At 39.5% G+C, this 20,621-nt stretch overlaps 1 protein-coding gene across 3 annotated transcripts in view; it reads right to left on the bottom strand.

Annotated features, from left to right (window-relative positions):
* DNAJB6 (DnaJ heat shock protein family (Hsp40) member B6) overlaps nt 1–19,907 on the bottom strand; it is a 57,583-nt gene extending 37,676 nt beyond the window's left edge. For all 3 annotated transcript variants that reach the window (XM_054390244.1, XM_054390243.1, XM_054390242.1), the window contains exons 1-5: nt 19,821–19,907; nt 10,075–10,183; nt 7,954–8,063; nt 5,614–5,673; nt 5,147–5,257 (exon numbers count right to left, since the gene is read on the bottom strand). In XM_054390244.1, coding sequence (XP_054246219.1) covers nt 5,147–5,257; nt 5,614–5,673; nt 7,954–8,063; nt 10,075–10,139 — 346 coding nt within the window. In that variant the 5' untranslated portion in view covers nt 10,140–10,183; nt 19,821–19,907. The remainder of the gene's footprint in view (nt 1–5,146; nt 5,258–5,613; nt 5,674–7,953; nt 8,064–10,074; nt 10,184–19,820) is intronic.
* Between the last annotated feature and the right edge of the window lie 714 nt (nt 19,908–20,621).

Genomic DNA, 20,621 nt, shown 5'->3' on the forward strand with positions numbered 1-20,621 from the left:
ACCCATGAGCCAATCTGACTCAGTTCTGGCATATCTGAGAGAAAATAGGCAGGAGAGCACCATACAATAGGGGAAGGAGAAAAGGACACATTTCCTCTGGCACTCACTTTTACTGTTACACTTGCACCAGGGCAGCTCTGCTTGGGGAACCAGATGAGGAATGGATCAGCTGAAAAAAGCATCTCCAGATGAAAGGAAATTCAGTCACGGCAATTCTTTGATAGAGTTCACAGTGTGACCATAAAAGCAGCTGTGCTGATTACAAAGACAGCAGGAAGAAGTGCCCAAGGGTCAAAAGCAGTGCAGGAAGATGCCTTCAGCCACAGAACAATGCTATCCCTGATGAAAGTGTTGACCACATTCCAGCATAATGCCATCATTCACCTTCAGAAAATCAAGTATTGAGATAAATTGCCAGCAATTGTTCTCACATGCATGCACTGCTGCAGCTGGAGATGCTGATAATCTTATAGGGACAGTATGCAAAGGAGCATTACCCTGTGAAAACAGGATCACTGCTCAGTCATCACTCACTGGACTACTTCCCCAGCCAGTAGAGAGCTTGCTTTCCCTTCTTTGCAATCAGAGCCATGCTACTGCCTCTGCCAAAATACGACACACAAGCTGAATGCCCTTATTGCTGATGCAGGATGATGACACTGTAACTGCAGTACACTGAGCAGAATCAGGTTGAAAGGCTGCACAGCCCCTCCATAAGGAGGCAGTCAAACTCCACAGCTTTTGAGTATTACAGTCTGCAGAGTTTCAGAAAGTAAAAGCAGCACAGGTGACTGCCTGTCATCATTTGTTTATATCAAAAGCATACTCTAAGTGACTTTATGGATCATGCCAGAAGAGAGTGCGAAACATGGGTCTGAATAATCTGTTCATGCAAAGGGCTAGAGATGCAGTATAAAATTGTTTGGTTGGAAAAGACCTCTAAGATCATCAAATCCAACCAGTAATCCTGCACTATATGATACACACAATAAAATTAAATTCTTGGGAGTGGGTGTTTCTGTCTTACCTACTATTTGAAAAAAAAAAAGTTTAAAAGTTGCAAACTTGTTGCAAACTTATTGCAAGCTAAGAAGCTGTTGCAAGCACTGTTGATTCACCTGCCTGGAGTGTTTCAGCATGGTCTTTTGTAATTGCTTGCCTCTATAAATCAGATGTCAAACAGGTATCTGCCCCATTTATTTAATAAAGCTTACCACAAGCATTTGAAAGTCCTTCTAATGATATACAATAGAGATCCTATGATTAGTAATTTTTTAGAAAAACAAGGCTTAAAACATTACCTTTGAATGCCATCTATACTATGATTACAAAGATGCTCAAGCAGAGTTAAATTCAACTCTAACCAACATTTCTTATTTATCAAGTCAATGCCCAAATAATCAGACCTACCTTAAAAATGGAGGAATTTTCCACTACCACGGAATGACTTGGTTTTCTTGTGCTACATTCAGCATATGTTCTCTGACCAATTTAACCAGCTAGCCATCCAAGAAAACAAAACCATTTTGGTGGAGGTCTAACAACCTGAACAGGCTTGGGATGCACAAGACAAACTTCATCATAGCAATAACTTTACTGCAGTTGGAAGCTGTGTTCAACAGTGTTATAAATTTCCATTTGAAATGTCTGAATGGACGGATCTGCTAGAAATCACCACAGAAGCCTTCATACATACTCCTCTTTCCTATGAATAAATAAAGATGCCTCTCTATTAAGAACACTTTCTGTAACTGCAAGAGAGCAGTGCAAGTCTGTGGAGTATAACAGACTCAATTCATAGCCAAATTCTAGAAATTCTTCACATCTATAAATTTACAAGGAATATGCATCTGAATGTTGCTCTTTACATATTCAATGGCAGTAAGGATATAGAGTCCCACCTGCATTGTGTGGGATTCATTACATGAGACTTCAAACTGCAGAAAAAGTGCAAACATTTCAAAGTATTTATTCAATTTCATCTTTGATTCCACCAATATACATTTTTAGAAATTATGATCTCAGTCCTTGCTCAATTGCTTATAAAATCAATTATAACCAGAGTAACTCCTTAAAAAGTCACTAGTTCCAGAGAAAATTCACAAAGTTGAAAAGCCATTTTTAGAAGTCCCTTATTCTTCAGGACAGAAGCTGTCCCACCAGTGTTTTAACACAGCAGAATCTACAAGGGTGTTAAGTTTACGAATCCAAATATTCATGCTATACATACAATTCTACAGTTTTCTTTTGGCATTATTAAATGCACTACATTCAGCTGAAAGCAGATGTATTTTCATACTCTACTACCTTAAACATTCACATAAATGCAGAGATTGCTGCAAACATTTTTTACAGAAAGCTGTGGAAAAACTGTTTTGTAGTTACACTTTGCTGTATTAAACAATGCCTTAAGCATGTGAAAACCAAAACAAATTTCAAAAATTAACAAAAAAATAAGAGGTGCTCACTTTGAAGACTTCTGACAAGAAAAAATACAAGAGCTTTTACTCAGAATCTAAAGTTCAACACAGACCACAGGTTTTAGGACTACCATCACTGACATTGCAACTACCCACATAAAGCAGAAAAAGCATTGAAACAATTAGTTTTCATCATCTGGAGTACATGTAATACTGCTGACAGTGCCAGAATCTTATTCTGCAGAAGTGGAGCCTGTAGCACATTATTTGTATCTTAAAAGCTGTCAATGATAGAGATCAATACATGAAGTAGATAACCTGCTTTTCAATAAATAAATTCAGGTCTTAAGCAGAAGCAGAATGTTTTTGGAAACATGCCTCAATGTCACTAAAGTAGGGGTATGCTAAGTTCCCTGTTACCACAGAGTAAGATGTATGAGTATTGCTCTATAGAAGAAGCTAAAGTAGCTCCAAAATCCCTGGAAAAAACTTTGGCAGCAGCAGTACCTCCATTTGATAAGCTGGACAGCTCTATACATTATGCTGTGCAGCCTTCCAAGAAATCCAAAAGGTAAGTCCTCAGGTTCTTTTTAAGCCCATGACTTAACTTCATGGCTTTAAGGTTCATGATGAATGCTGACATATTCAGACAGCAAGTTAAATCTTTTGCTAGTGCTGATGAAGCAAGTACAACTAAGTAGAGGCTAAGTCAGTCTCCCAGTAGCTAGAACATGCCACACCTATACAATTTGCTATACAGATATTTGAGAACTACCTGTTTTATTTAAAGTACCTCAGAGGAAAAGATAAACGAGAGCTAAACACTCTCTCCCAACTCCTCCTAACTACCTTCATGCTCAACATCTTGCTCAGATTTTTTTAGGTCTTTCTACCACTCAACCACAAAATAGTTGAGGTTGGCAGGAACCTCTGAAGGCCACTTGATCCAAGCTCCTGCTCAAGCACAGCCAACCTAAAGCAGGTTGCCCAGGACCACATCCAGACAGCCTATAACTATCTCCAATCATGGAGATTCCACAACCTCTCAGGTAACCTATTCCAATGCTCAGTCTCCCTACTATTAGAGAGGTGTTACCTAAGTTCAGGCAGCACCTCCTGTGCTTCCATTTGTGCCCACTGACTCTTGTCCTGCCACTGGGCACCACTGAGAACAGCCTCAGGCCATTTTCTTTACACCCTCTCTTTGCATATGCATTGATGAGACTCTCACCATCAGCTTTCTCTACAATAAACAACTGCAGCAATTCTCTCAACCTTTTCCTCAAGCAAGAGAAGCATCAGTCCTTTAATTTCTTAGCAGCCTTTCACTGGACTCTATTCAGTGTCTGTTTCTTGAATTGAGGAGCCCAGAACTGGTCATTCATCTCACCTACACCAAAATCCTTTTTAGTATTCCTTAAGATTTTTCTTCTGTGGACAGTGAAGAAGTTGCATCTTCCCAGTTCAGCTCCCATTTCACTCATCAGTATTTTGCTAGATGCTTCCTCCAATCTGCCCTTTAGTACCTCTGATTTCCCACTGGATGCAATTGCTTAAGTTCTGTTGTTTATCCTCTTCCACATTTGTCTTCAAGCTATTCATCTAATTAATCAATGAACATTCTACTGGAATTCAATCTCTAGTCCTTCAAACCCCTTTTCTAATCCTTCATTAGTCATCCAACAACAGATGATCCCTCAATAGCAAACTAGAGAACAATATAATTAAAATCTGAGGTGAATTAACCCCTCAATGCTGCCAGTAAAGATTAAAAATTGCCTTTAAAAATATTAAACCACTACACACATTATTATAGAGATTAATCAGCATCGAGGCACTTCAGTAAGAAGACAGCTTTGTTTTTCAAGTACACTTCTTGCAGTTTTCCATATAGGCCTTATTATTTTCTCTAAATACTGAACCCCACAATCTTTTCTGCTTTATAGGTCAGCAGTTTATGCAGTAGAATGTTCAAAGAGAGACCTAGTAAGAATTCCAACAGCTCTCAAAAGACCTTCAATACACTAGTGCAAGGAACGTCATCAGCCAAAAGACCATCAGCACTATGGTAAAAAGATTACTTTGACTACTTTATCACATAATTCCTTCTTTTAACTAATTGAAGCATCCAGGCTTCAAGAACTATTTACATTATCTGAGCTTTCAGGGACAGTATCTCCCAAGCAAACATGTGACATTAGTTTTGGACAGTGTCTAAATTATGTATGCAGCTGTCTTTATCTTGGTAGAAGAAAATCATGCCTGCACTGATCCAAGTTCGATCTGAGAGCTATATTCTAACAGTTACAGTTAACTTGTCCATAAGCTGTCAAAACCATCTTTTGATATTTACAGATGAAAAGAGATCAAATTCAGCAGACTGTTTGCCCAGTCAAATTCTCAAGAGGGAATTCCGATGTATTTTTTTCCTGTAGAATGTTAGTTACTTCCAATCTCCAGTCACAGGAGCCATGATTTTATGTGTTTTTTTTAAAACCAGGCCTTCCAACAAAACATGAATTTGCAAGCTGTATCTGTTCTGTAATGTCAAATCAACCAAGAAGAAACAAGCAGGAAACAAATATTTTAAATACAATACAAAATACCGACTGTTTACCTCCCATTTTCAAGCTATTTTAAATAAAGATGCATTACCGATGTTTGTTTTGTAGAAGTAAATTTTTAGCCACACTTACTATACACATCAAAACCAGTGGATTACTTACCAAAGAAATCAAATGAAAAGGGGTCCCTCCCACCAAAAAACTCCCTGAAGACATCTTCTGGGTTACGGAATGTAAATTCAAATCCAAATGGATTATCGTGAGGCATTCCAACTGCAAAAAAATGTTACATTTCAATTACCCACACACATTCTTACTAACAAGAAAGTTCAGGCCTACTTGGTATCTGAATCGTTAAAAAATACCTCCTTCCCTTTTAGGTATCACTCAAGTTAAGTATACACAATACCTTATATAATTAATTTTCTTTTCTCTATTTTCAAATATGAACAATACCTCTACAACAACTAGGAAAAAAAATTGTAACAAGAATTTTCATTTCAATTTTCCTAAGATTACATCTAGGTCCTACTATAAGCATTTCCAGATTTCCGTTTTAAAAAGTAAGGTCCAGAAAATGGCTTAACACCAGAATAAAGAAAGCAAATAACTGCAAGTTGTCAACATACCTCCGCCTCCATTTATTAAGCCTTGTTTTCCGTACTTGTCATAGAGCTCACGTTTACCAACTATAAGGAGAAATTGTACATCATGTCAGTAAACAGCCACACTGAAACTGGAAAAAAGCCCAGACTTAACTGCTATTCTCAGCTAAGTATCTTCTCAAGTCTAGTTTATTTGAGAAAATTCTCGGATGTAACTGGTGAACATTTTTGTTGAGGATTGCTGGAGCAATTTCTGTTCAGAAAGAACAGGAACTAAACTTTGTACCTACTACCACTTAGCTGTAAAAGCTCAGGTCCTGTTGTATCAGGAAAAATTCTGGTGTAAGAACAAATTTCACAAGGAAGTTTGCCTTTAAAAAGCATACTGTAGTCTTCATCTTTACACAGTTGTTTTTACAAGTGAGTGCAAAACCCCTCAAATTAATTATAATTACTTAATAGTTTAATAAAGCAAAATGAAGTGATTTTTAAAATATGCCATGGAAGGACTTGACTCAAGTTGCTTGCTCTCTTAGATTAATATGTAAGATCAAATTGTTGGTACTAGAAAGGAACCTGAAGAGCTTAAAGAGTCAAATAGTTTATTTTGCTTGCCCTGTTGTGGAAGCATCAGTCAGAAACCACTCAGGGCATCTGATTTTAGACCTGCGTATTAACATGCTATTCCCACCAGAATCTCTTCCACAAAAGATGTTTTTGAAATTTAAATAGCATCACTGAAAGAACATGCCGTTACCTCAAACAGCTGCTGCGAAGTAAAATACTTCTGACCAACAAGAATTAAAATTTTCTAGACTGGTCTTCCCCTTCAAACAATGGAAACTTGCAATAGGTTCATCAACAAACACTCCCAGCATAGCTTGGTACATTATCTGCACAGCCCTTCTAGAAAGCCCTTTGTTAAAGAAAGGAGGTTAACCTACACACCAAGGTAAAAAGACCAAACCATTAAGGCAGACAAACCATCAGAAGGTGCAGGAAACAGTGAAGACCACCAGAAAGATCAAAAAGCCCAAAGTACATCTCAGAAAACATAATGTTCTTGAAATCACAAGGGACGTGTGCTCTGTGATCACCTAATTTCAGTATTCTTTGATTATGTAACCGCTTTTAAATTATTCTTCTGCCAAAAATCTGCCTTCGTTCAAAACTTAACGGTGTTGGAAAAATTTATTGAGTCTGCAGAAAGGTTTATTGCCTCTCAATCACACAGCTCAGGATTGGAATGACCCTGCTGTAAAAATGATTATTAAGGCACCAGTAACTTAGGATTTATCTAGATCCAAAAGCAGGCAGTATTTACCGGTGGTGGACTAAAATTCTAGCAGTGTACTGTTTCTGAAGAACTTAAAAGATCTGTGTAACAACTAAACCAATAGCCTATTTTTATGTTGCTCAAAAAAATCGCTTAAGGTTAAATTACTCTAGAAGAACTGCCCATAAATTGTTTCTCCCATGCCAGTTACGTATCAAAACCAAACAAACAGGGTGTACAAGACTGCAGCCTCATAAACCAAGCCAAATTCTGAAGGGTAATCTAGATGCTGCTAGTGCTTTAAATATAGTTTTCCCATACTCACTGGTCTCAGGTGAAATCAAGGACACTTCAGAAATAGCATATAGACAGCTGCAGTCAATTACAGAGGAAAATAATCAAAGCAGCTTAAATCACTTTGTTATGATTCAGAAGGCTTTTTGCCAGAACAGACGCAAAAGATAATGATACTTTTTCAGCAAAAAGATATGGGTGAACTACAAGCTGTATTCCTGCACCACATGGGTCAGGCTAAGTAAGTGTTTCAGAACAATTCAAAATTAACACTGTCCTCAGCTACCACAATTGACTGAATCTACAGAATTCACCCAAACATAATCCAGATTTTCAGCACTGTTTACAGTATGCTTGGGCTTTGTCATGACTAGACTAACGTTACAATAGGCCCAGCAGTACACAATGCAGGGTTCGTCTGGTCTGATTTTTACTGTATACACACAGTAACTCCCTTATACTGATAGCAACATGGGCTTTACCACATAGATAATATCAGTCTTGGTATTCACACACGTATCTTCAGAAACTACTGAAAAGAGCCTGGCAAACAGGACTTCAGTTTCTAGAAGCAAACTGGTTTGCTTACACATCTAGAGAGATCTTTAACCTTTTGTTTCAAATTTTCCGCTTATTCTGTCTCACCTGAAAGCTTCTTTAGCTCTCCTTTGTTTTGAAAAGGAAGTAGTTGAGTTGGATGGTTACAACATCCCTTTAAAGCATCACAGATCACTATTTGTAGTCTGATACCCAGACTAAAGCTCTGCATTTCAAAGCCCTTTTAAAATACCTACCATCTGACAAAACTTCGTAGGCCTCAGCTACTTGTTTAAACTGCCGTTCTGCCTCCTCTTTATTGTCTGGGTTTTTATCAGGGTGCCATTTTAACGCCAATTTACGGTACCTAAATGGAAGGAAAACAAAGGACATCTTACTCTGAAATGAAGTATTACGCTATATAAACAAACATAAAATGTTTCAAACAAATTGGGCAGGGAGAAACTTAATGAAATCCAACAAGGGCAAGCATAGAGTCTTACACCTGGGAAAGAGCAACCCCATGTATCAGTATAGGTTGACTACTGACCTGCTGGAGAGCAGTGAAGGGGAAAAGGACCAGTGGGTCCTAGTGGATAGGAGGTTGACCATGAGCCGACAGTGTGCTCTTGTGGCCAAGAAGGCCAATGCCATTCCAGTGTGTATTAGAAGGGGTGTGGCTAATACATCGAGAGAGGTCCTCCTCCCCCTCTACTCTGCCCTGGGGAGACTGCATCTGGAGTATTGTGTCCAGTTCTGGGCACCTCAGTTCAAGAAGGAGAGGGAACTGCTTGAAAGAGTCCAGAGCAGAGCCACAAAAATGACTAATGGAGTGGAACATCTTCCTTATGAGGAGAGACAGAGGGAGCTGGGTCTTTTTAGCTTGGAGAAAAGGAGACTAAGGGGTGACCTTATTAATGTTTATAAATATGTAAAGGGTGAGTGCTGAGAAGACGGATCACCATCTTCTTGGTGATACCCAATGACAGAACAAGGGGCAATGAGTGGAATTTGAGGCACAGAAGTTCCATGGAAACATAAGGACAAATCTTTTCCCTGGGAGGGTGACAGAACACTGGAACAGGCTGTCCAAGGGGTTTGTGGAATCTCCCTCTCTGGAGATATTCAAAACCCGCCTGGGTGCATTCCTGCGTGACCTGGTGTAGGTGATCCTGCTCTGGCAGGGAGGGTTGGACTAGATGATCTTTTGAGGTGCTGTGTTTTGGATTTTGTGTGAGAACAATGTTGATAACACACTGATGTTTTACTTGTTGCTAAGTAGCACTTATCCTGAGCTAAGGATTTTTCAGTTTCCCATGATCTGCCAGCAAGCAGGTGGACAGCAAGCTGGGAGGGAGCACGGCGCCAAGAGAGCTGACCTGAACTATCCAAACAGATATTCCACAGCATAGAACGTATGGTCAGGATAAGTGGATTGGTGCTCAGGTATCAGTCAGCGGGTGATGAGCAACCGTATTGTGCACCATTTGTCTTGGGTTTTACTTTTCTCTCTTTTTGTTACATTCTTTCCAATTACTATTCTGTTTCAACTGTTCTTAACACACTTCTTGATTATTCTCCCTATCCCACTGCAGGGGGAAGGAATGAGCGAGTGGCTGTGTGGTGCTTGGATGCTGGCTGGGGTTAAACCAAGAAAAGGGACAAAGCTAAGCTTGCACTTGGGCTGATTTGGAGCAGTTTACACTGAGTCATACAAGACCACAGTTTAAACATTTGAACTGTCAATGTAATATGTGCAGAAATTTGTAATTCCAGGCACTAGTACAATTTGATTGATTAAACCCAGGTATCCCAGTCACCTGAAACTGCAATTTATTGTCAGACAGTTTGGGTATGCACAATACAGAAATGTTTCCTCCCAGCTGTTTGAACAGTAAACAGTATCTTTCAACATGTTACAAACACCCATCTTAAAACAGTACATAAAACAGTATATCTGAGCAAGCAATTGTATTTAAGTCCTTTGAACACTCCTATATACAGTTTTTAACAGTAACAGATGTTCAGTCCATCAAAACCGAAGCATAGAAACCAGACCTCACATTAAGAAAGACCTACGTATCCAAAAAAAAAAAAGCAGTGTGTCAAATACTTCACTTTGAAAAGCACCTCTGCAAATGAGGCAAAGTACAGTTACTGCAATTCATCCACAAAAGGAGCTGTCATTGCCTGTACTGTATCAAGTTTGGAGGTACACTTGCACAGAAACTGACGACATTTTCATTTCAGCACCATTCAGGATTCTTTTCCCAATTTCATAAAGAAAACAAATTCTTTTTCTTCAGAACACTGAGGAAGGGGACTACTACTCATCCTAGTACTGACAACAAAATAACTTATATACCAGTAATACTCACGCTTTTTTAATATCTTCTGCTGAGGCATGCTTTTGCACTCCCAGAACTTCGTAGTAATCCACCATGTTTCAGTAGGTGTCTTGCTAGTGACAGCTGAGCCTTTCAAGCCCTGTAGCAATAAGAACTTGTAAATGAAGCTTGTCCAACAATGCTACTTCATAAAATTCAGGTAGAAGCTGACAGATTTGATATTGATTTTTTTTCAATCCCACTGAAACACGGTGCACCGAGGCACAGGTAAACAGCAGCTTCCTGAAACAAATCAGTATGTTAAGAAGACTATGTACAGTATGTCACCATTTTGACTTATACATGCTGAACGCTAAAAAAAAAAAAAACACACATCATGCTCACTTTATGTCATCTCTGATACCTGCTTCGTGTATTAAGAACATAAGAATAAAACAAGGGGCACATCTTCCATCTTCCACTGAGATGCTCCCTTCAAGAAACCTATGTACGTGCAGATCTTAGAAATCTACAATTCCACCTATAGTTTCTATACTCAGATCTTAACAGAAAAGTCATATATTGTCAAAGTTACTGAACTCTATTAATCTTCTTTGTGTTTAACAACAAAGTACATAGCCAGGAAAGACTGCTCCTATTGCAAGGTTAACCAACCAACCAGCTCCAGTAGAGAGACACCTTGTTTCTTAGTATTACAGAACACAATTTTCACAAGAGTCCTACAAGGATTTGACAGTTTCTTGTCAATGTTAAAAACCAGTTACACAGAACAGTTACATTAATCATTACTTCAACTAAACTAAATAATCTTTTAAAAAATTCTGAAAAGTATTTTGTTTCTTCATGGAAGGCTTCTTCTCCCCACCACTGAAACAAGTTTCGATTCTGGTGAAACTTCCAACCACCTTTCCATCCTACCACTCCTGCTGGTTGTTTCAAGCTTTATGAACAAGCTTTTTGATGAGTTATTAACTCGTTGCAGGCAAAGTCATCCAAATACACTTAGAACAATACAGCAACATATTACTCACATTTTCTTATCTTACACATCAAGAACAAAACTTCACCAAAACTATTTCTCCTCCCCAAATCATTCGACGTTTGTCATTTCAGCCTAGGCAAAGTCTCATTTTCATGTTCTTTCACATAAATGCTGAAAGAATCAAGCATGATAACAACCCAGTAAAATATTCTGAAATGAAGTTATTGTACTACTATTGCACATATCTTTCAACATCCAGAAATATAAACATTAAAGAGAGATTGCCTTTTAAAATAAATTGGTACATCTTCAAATTAAATTGCTGCTGCAGGTTAAAGCTTAATTAACTTTAATTAGGGATGTGGTTAAACACATTTCCTCAAATGACAAAAACAGTTTAAGAGATACCCTGCTATGCTACCCTACAAACTACACATAGAAGTAAACACATTGAAGGAGCTACACACTTTTAGAAGTTGGGCTGTTTTAGCAATCTAAATCATTTAGACTGGATGTTAGGAAGAAATTCTTCAGTACGAGGGTAGCGAAACTCTGGAATAAGCTGCCCAGGAAGGTTGTGGATGACTACTCCCTGGGAGTGTTCAAGGCCAAGCTGGATGAGGCCTTGAACAGCCAATCCAGTTGAGAGGTGTCCCTGCCCATGGTGGGGAGTCTGGAGGTATCCCTGATGTCCCTTCCAACCTAAGCCATTCTATGATAAACAAAAAAGTGTAGCAGGTAAAATAGCCCTTTTGTTGACTTTGCCCTTTGAATAAAGCTCCACAAGGGAGGAAAGGGGGGGAAGTGAGGATGAATAAAATTGGGACTCATGCATTAAAATGAACATTTACAATGTCAATGCCGATACAGTAATAGCAGGGTTCAATATGTAAACTTTGAGATTACTAAGAATATCCCAGAATATTTACTATCAACTAGCCTTGCTAGTTCTGTTGTTTCCCAAACAATAATTAGAACAAGTCTACATATTTATACGTGAGGAGCAAGGTTGGCATGGGTTAAGTATGCTATTAAATCCTGCAGTTCTTATGAGTAATAGCATATATGGAACATACAGTATACATAAAGAAATCAGGGCAAGGGAAACCTGTTATGAGTCAAGTTTACGGTCAGAGCCCCTCCTAGCAAGATGTATCAGCCTAAAACCAGTGAGCCAACAGCAGGAAGCCACAACACATAAGAGTGGTACCATACTGCTAAAGGGGTTTTCCATATTCTTTTTTTTCTTCAATACAAGCCTTGCTTCTCTCAGGCAGGTATTTTAAAGTGAGAATTCAAAACTCAAGCTTTTAGCTAGGATAAGCAGGTAGGACAAACAACTTATATGTAAACAAAATATATCACATCTTTTCCTAAAGAACTTTGTGCACACTGGTAGTCACATTGATTTCAACATATATTTCCATACACACTTGAGCTGTTCATTAAAAACATTGCTGCAGCTTGTATGTACCAATATAGCCAAAATAACAGAAGCCTGAAGTTGGGACCAAAAGTGAGCGCTGAGCATGCCCAGATCTTAATAGATTATTCTGACTTTAAAAAGCAACTCATCCAAGAAGAGAGAAATTGTTTCAATTAAATGCCTGGGGTTTGCATATTCTGGGTTTTGTGAATGTGTTATTGTACAATTTTTACTTGCCACTTACATGAAGTCTGGAAATTAAAACAAGTCAGTAGCTCTCCAAAGAAAGCAAGCTGGTTTTATTTTCTTTCTTCTAACCAAACATTGGAGTGACAGTAAGAGTTTATCTCCAATTAATCATTATTTCTATCTGATAGTTACCATCAAGCATAAACTGCAATGCTACAATTTTAGTACCAGAGGAACTTTTTTCTTATTGCTAAAACCTTTCTGCACACATTTGCATGAAAAAAATTCATCTGCAACTTACAGTTCGTCTTAAGCAAATGGTGCAAAGCTATCCAGTAAGATTGGAAAAAAAAACCACAAAAAAAACCACCACACACCCAAAACAAACAAAACCATAAAAAGCAACGCAAAAAACACCCCAAACAACCTAGCACCCACCAACTAGAAAAGAGGGGTCTCCACTCTTTCTAGGAAAACAATACTTAAAACGGTCATTCAACAAAACAACCATGACCATCTTATAACAAAACAGAAAACTGCCCATGAAAGAAAAAATATTTTTAGGGCTAGTAGGAAACTGCATAGTGAGACTGCCTAAAAGTTTCAAAGCAGCAAACCATATACCATCCTGCAAGATGAAAAGCAAAAATAGTCAATCGTCCTAACCAAAATGCCATCACAAAAATCATCTTCCAACTCCATAACTGACAAGGAATTTGCCTCTAAATACACAAGCAAGGCACACTAGGCACTGAAGAGATGGTTGGGTTTTTTTTAAAAGCCACAAGGAAGACAGCCCACATGAGCTAACTTCCCACCTCCAACCACAGGAACACTTCAAAGTCTCAGAAGATAAAACCAAACAAAACTCCAGATTAAAGAAATCATTTTATGGCCTTCATGTTTGCTTGCGAAATTGCAGTTTCTTGCATTCATAATCGTACTGTGTTTATAGGATGCTATCAACTACTCTCAACTCTTTTCTCTAGAATAGCCGTGAACAAATCAAACATCCAACTGTTTACATGAATCGAAGGTTTCCATAGCTTATAGATTTCTCAGTCACCGTTTGAGAAGTCAGTTTAGTTCTGGCTTACCAAGCAGAAGCTCCGACTGCCTATACTGGTTCAAGGCAACTGAAAGGATTGCAGGGCCAGTCTTGAAACATCCCTCCTACAGCACAGCCCAAAGCCAGATCAGTTCACAATTATTTTGAAGCCCAGCTCATAAACTCTCTTTGCAGCAAAGACCTCAGCTACATAAAAGGCATGAGAAAATTACAGTAGATATGTAGAGAGCTATAAAGTTTTATACGATCAGATGACAAAGAAAGAAACAAAAAGAAATGTAATCTGCACAACCTGCAGGGGTGACAGAGCAGTACCCCTAACTAAATATGGAAGGGAGGAAGGTATCCAAACAAATTCTTAAATCAGTCGGGAGGGAATTTAGACAGCAAGGGGCATGCGACCTTTGCAGTCAGCCTAGACAGAAAAAGTTATCTATTTCTGGCCATGAAGCAATGGGGCAGCATGGAGCGTCCTGAAAGATGCCAGAAGAGCTCAAGCTCAGTGACTAGCACAGTCACCTGGGTAGTGGGAGACAGAGATCCAAATTCCTGATTCATACAGCTCTCAGAAGATGCCAGTCAAGTTGCACAGCCATCCAATTCCTAGTACTTGCCTGCTTTCTATGAACTTCTCTAAAGGACTGCAGGCTTCTGGCAGCAGGAAGAATAAATACCCTGTTCTGAATCCCAGTCCAGCTTGAGCCTGCATTTAACCTACTCAGCAGCAGCTGAGCAATACAGAGATGCCTCTGCTATGTCAACAGATAATGCACGCACTCAAGCATATTTGGGAATTGCAACCTACGATTAAAAAAATATTATATTTTACATTCCAAGAGTTATATCAAAAAGCAGTATGGCAGCTGGACCTGATAAAGTTTCACATTCCTACTGCAGGCTACAGTAGCATTAATACTGTTGTGGGCCATACACAGAATACTAAGCAAGATACGCACACAGATGAAGTTTTCTAGTATTCCATTTTCCTTTTTTATTTTTACATAGCTAAGCCACCTTTGCTAAACTTTTTATTATTTATGGTCTGGTAAATTCAGAGACATACAAGTATTTTCAGCCTTCAGATGAAGTTCATTTGCTCACAAGTTACAGATTTCAAATGAAATCCATGAATTATTCGCCTCTATCTCTCCATGTTACCCATTTAAAAGAGAGTAAAGATCAACCATAAAGCAGTAACTACCTGCCAAGGCTTCCAAGACACATTTGTACCAGCCAGGGAATTCTCACTGGCTTGAAGAGGCCACTGTCTTTAACACCCAGGTACTGCTTATAGAAATTGCCTTCTGGTGTCATCCTGAGCCCTAACTAAAAAAAAGACAGATCTCACAGCACAACTCCTCAGAGCAGAACAACACTCAGGCAACAATCAGATGTATTTCACCTAATAAAACTGAGCAACAGAGGCAGCTATACAAGTCCCAAAACCTTGACAAATATTAGTCAGTTCTAGCAACAGCATGTGGGATGGGCCATAAGTAATTGAGCTGAGATCATGAGCAGTCTCTTGGCCATACCAGCAAACCTCCACTGTACAAGCACTAACACCCATGATGCAGACCAGAAAACCTTTGTAAGAGGAAGTTTGAGAATGCTAAGAAATCAAAAAAGAAGTTATTTTAATTCTGTACAGTGCAATAAATAGAGAATGAGAAGACATCTATGACTAAGACATCTATTTAAACAGTGCATCAACATTAAATCTTTCTTCCCACTGATATACACACAGTGTGGTATTGACTAAGGTATATTAGAAACCTTAGTACTTTTAACATCTACCTACCTAGGCTTAGAAAAGTTGTCAGTTTAACTTCATGGATTCTTGAAATTAGTTTCATGGAAAAATGCAATTTTACCATGTAATTAAAGTTAATAAAACATACTTAAATAGCAATGTTTATACTCATTCCATTAATACAGCATCCTCATGAGATGAATCTAGTAAAATGAACATTCCAAAATGCTTAGTTTAATCTCATGTTTATACCAAACATCCTGTTTCACATAGAAAATGAGTAGATTTTAATACTGTGATTACAGGAGAGGATGCAGTTCACGCAGGGGAAAAGGCAGCTAGGCTGACTGGCTTTCTGTAAATAGAACTGGAAGTGCCAGGTAAAGAGAAAAAACAAACAAACAAACAAACCCAGCCACCAAACCCAAGAAAGAGTCACCTGCATCAGGTTCTCTCACCCTTTAAAGCAAGAAGTTACAACAAACCCCCTCTATTCCTCTCTTCCTGTGGAGAGCAAGATGCAACTGTGGCAAGAACCACAGGACCTTTCTGTCTGTGTTACTGCCTGGCACACAGAAAGCCTGTAGAGGGCAACAAGTAATAAAAAATTGGAGAACAATTGACCTACGAAAAATGGAAATAGAACTCTAAGAAAAACACAAAAAAAAAATAAAAACCAACACAATTTCATTTGTGAAAGAAATGTAAAGCAGCTAACAAAAACTGGAAGAGGAAGTAGATCAGTGAACAGGCTACCCTCACACCCTTGGATGATACTCCAACTGCTTATCTATCTGATTTATGAGTGTGCCCTTAAATCAAGGGGTACTTATTCACCAGCTATCCTTAAACCAAAGGGGTATTTTTCCAAACACAACTCAGGTGTCCAAATTTGGAATTGTGTTATACAAATATCTGGAACACTGGCACCCTCTTAAAACTAACCATAAAAGGCTGTTTTATACAAAATAAAAATATTCCTAACTCCTTAAAGAATGCATGATCCCTGTTTGATTAAGCAGCTACAAACAGTGAAAGCCTCAGCTGGCAAAGATCAAGTCCAGACGTTTCAGCCAAGTATCACACGCAACTAGATGATCCTTCAGGGAAAAGAAAATTGTTTTAAGTTTCAACACACTTTCCCCTTAAGTAGTTTTTGGAGTCAGAATAATTTTACTTAAGCAAACCAGCACACACACAAAAAAAGCTGCATTCAAGCAAATGCCCTTTTCTTTTTCAGAATGATGACAGGTTGTCAGAGATCCAGAATACATTTTAAGATGGAGAAGAATTTCTTCTACTGAAAAGAATTAACAAAGCTTTAACAAAAGCTGGTGCAATGTAGCTACAAATGGCTTCAGAATTATGGGCTTTAAGATCCTTGTAGTTCTGAGTCCTCACTACTATCAGCGGGATTTCAGTACTTACTCAGAACAAACAGAAAACATAAATTAAACCTACAACTAGTAACTGTAGGTTAGAAATTCATATGCATGAATTATTTCTTACCTAGCAGTTAAATAAACAAAAGCAGAATAATGCTTTTATTACATTCAAACTTTAAAAACATCTGACATTCAAATGTAGTATTTTGTTAAAAAGCAAAATTAACTTAAACCCACAAACATCAACTACAGTTTTAATTTACCTATCTTGAAAGTAACAATCATTGTATATAAGATCCAATATGTTTTGACAAGGCTAAATAATTTCTCACTAATCCATTTCTTGCATAAAGCCAGACAATGGAAAAACCATTGACAGAAAATGTTTTCAGAACACAGCTGACAAGGTTCATCATAAATGCTATCACAGAAATGAAGCACCTCCTACTGCAGGAGCAAAATACTAGAACATTAAACCTCACACAGCTAAATTGAAAATTAAGTCAATACACCCCCTTAAAAACATCACTATTTATATGGCAAGAAACAAGGGGTGCACACAAATCTGGAAGTCCAGAGTATTGACCTGATTGAGATGCACCATCCCCTACACAAGAGCAGAATAGTCAACAGAACGCAGGTGGCTGCACTCGGTCTGTTCAGGCTGATGTGACAATTCAGTCAATTCCAGGACAGAACTTCTAGTCTCACAGTAAAACGCAAGCATCATACTCAACCTGCCCCACCTCAGCTTAAAGACTTAACTGTGACAATGTGTTAAGCACAGCTGTACAGATGCAGGAGTTCTGGAAGTTTTACAATTTAAAACTAACAAGCAAACAAACACAGATATTTCTTTTGTGAGTATAGTCCAAAAAACATACAGAAGTAATATATCCTGGTTATTGAGACGATGATTTAACTAAGTTGTAGTTGTTTCCTCTCTCCATGTGCACTCCAAAACTACCAGTCAATGAAAGACATATAAATTTCTCTTCTTACTATATTGTTTTTACAAAATACATACATAGGAAAGCTAAAAATCCTGTGTTAAACAAAAGTGAAGCCTTGCATGCTTTCTTTCAAACTCCTGACAAGATAAATTAGCAAACTGTATCAAACTAGGAAAGAGAGAAAACAATACCAGTGAGAAAAGCTGGACTGGTAAGAACATGCTGTAGTCAGAAAGCACAACTGCTAAAAACACAAATCAGATAAGAGAACAAAGATAATTTTGCAGTCTAGGGATACAGAAATTATTGTTAACATTGAAATTTAAACAGTACTGCCAGTAAAATTAGAAATGTCAATTTCTCCTCCCGTGGCTGATATTTAAGAAAATGTAATCCTAAAATAACTTCTATTTTGAAATGTCTCTGAAAAGGCAGCATGAGAGCCAAGAAGAAGAAACAAAATTATAATGTTGTGCACTAGTTAGTTAGAATTTTAGTTGTTTGAAAGTAAAAAAAAAAAAAAATTAAAAAAGCAAGCAGAGACAACATCTGCAAATGCATTTATTCACTAGTCCAAACAAGTCTTCTCCAACAACATAATCTAGCAAACTAAATGGTACTTTAACCACCAGGCTCTTGACCATCAGCTGAACATAAAATCCCTTGTACTAGAGTACAAGGATCTCCGAAGAATAAACAAAAATTAAGGTCAGCACACAGCAGTAACACCAACCTCAGAAGACTTGAGAAGCAGAGCTTTGTTTCATTCCAGCTGTTCCCCATGTTAACACTTTATTCTTCTAACTTTCCGATGCTTTATATCCTAACTCAGGGCTTGATCACTGATTGGCAAGGCAATGTCACGAGCTTGATCGTTTGCACATTAGCATTGTTATACGTTTAGCTTCTATGATGTTACTGTGGCCAAATGAGAACCAAACAAGTCCTTTATCATTATCAGAATTCTAAACAGATTTGTTCAGTATTTTGAATGATTTTTTCCAATGGCTTCCACAGAATAGCTCAAGCCTGCAGCTCAGGTTTTGAGTAGCCATGAAGATGTCTGACAATAAAACTGTAACACAACATAAAGTGTTGCTACAAACAGGAACAGTGGTAATAAATAAGTTCACCTCCTAACTTACTGCTCTCTGAGAAGTCCAGCAAAGACTTAAGACAAACTATGATCCTCACTTGCCGGTGACTATTTTCAACTTAGCAACTGCAAGTTCAAAACATCCAGCCAGTACCACCTTCACCCACATCAAACCTTACTACCGACCTACTGTGAATAAACACAAAACAGAATTTAACCAAACTACTTCTGATCGGGAAAAAAAAATGTTTAGTTTACAAGTATGACAAAAACGTACACTGCGAGGTACAGGACTTTCAGGTATGTTCAACGCATTCAAGAGCAAAGAGTGAAATGCGACTCTCCCTCACCTTTTTGTAACTGAAACCTCTACAAACAAAAACGGAAACACCGACTTGTAATTTTTTTTTTCTTAAGTCCTTCCTGCTTGCGGCAAACCGAAAATAACTCCGATCTGCGCCGTACGGCCCGAAGATCCCGAACTGTACCTTCACCGCTCCGAGTTACAGGGTAAGCCCAACGCAGCCACTGCGCCCGGGGGCGGCTCCCTCACTGCCCGCCCCTCAGTGCCGAAGATCCCCACCGCCCCATCCGCTCTGCAGCGCGCCCCACGCGAACCTCGTTCCGGCCGCCCCAGGACTGCCGCCATGCACCTGCCCAACAACTAGATAGAAAATCTCGAGGCAGGTAGCACCCCATTTCCTATGGGGACACACGGCCGCCGGTCCTCCAGCACGCAGCATGGCGGCATGGCAGGCCCCGTTACCAGCAACACTGTTGCTAAGAACCGAGGCCCGGCGCAGAAACTGAGACCAGGCCTCGCCCGGGAACCAGCGCGCCCTTCCGCCCGCTCCCCCCCTCATTCTCTCACGGCCGAATGAGATAAAGTCAGTTTCGGCATAGTCTCAATCCCTCGCACTCACCTGCCCCGGTACCTCCACAGCGCGGCCACCACCCTCCCCGCCAGCAACCCGGGACAACGGCAACTGCTCAACAGAGCCGCAAACAGGAAGCTTCGTCACACACAACGTCACTTCCGCCCAGCTGTTTCCGGAAGTTTCTCGAAGAGCGTGCTGCTGCCTGGCCGCGCGCAATCCGCGCAGGCAGAGTCTGCCCTCTGCCGGCGTCCAGCGGCTCTGCAGCGACACGGGGGAACCAGGGACTGGGACCGTGGGGAGGGCGGTGCTTCGGCCAGGCAGGCCGGTCGCTCCTCCCGGGGGGCCGAGCCCACGTTCCGAAGCTGCACTACACTGGCAGAGCCGCCTTCATCGGGCTCGGCTGGCACTGGCCCGGGAAGGGCTGAGGCCGGCGCTGGCGCTGCCGCACAGCACCGCCATTAGGGGTAACCGGGGGATTAGAACCCGGCTGACAGAGGCCGGCAGTTGGCTGCCAAACGCCTCAACAATTCTCTAGGTGGAAAGGGAAAAATAATAATTTTTTAAAACATTTATTGGAATAGGTGAGTTTGACTGTTAGAAGTGAGGAAAAAAAATTCTTCCTCCCCTGTGTTTCTTTGTCTCAAGAACTGTAACCCTCACGCATAATTGTATTGAGGCCAGAGTCATCATTTTCCAGCTGCCACCTCTAGAGATTCCTGGTGTTGTTTGAGTATATTTAAACATCCTTTGGGTTTTCTAAGTATCATGGCTGAAAGCAAACCATAAGCAGCCAAATTATTATTCTAGTTTCTAAATTTGGATTTGATCCACGATTTAAATTGCTGC

This window comes from Indicator indicator, chromosome 20 (assembly GCF_027791375.1).
Source record: "Indicator indicator isolate 239-I01 chromosome 20, UM_Iind_1.1, whole genome shotgun sequence".
Lineage (NCBI taxonomy): Eukaryota > Metazoa > Chordata > Aves > Piciformes > Indicatoridae > Indicator > Indicator indicator.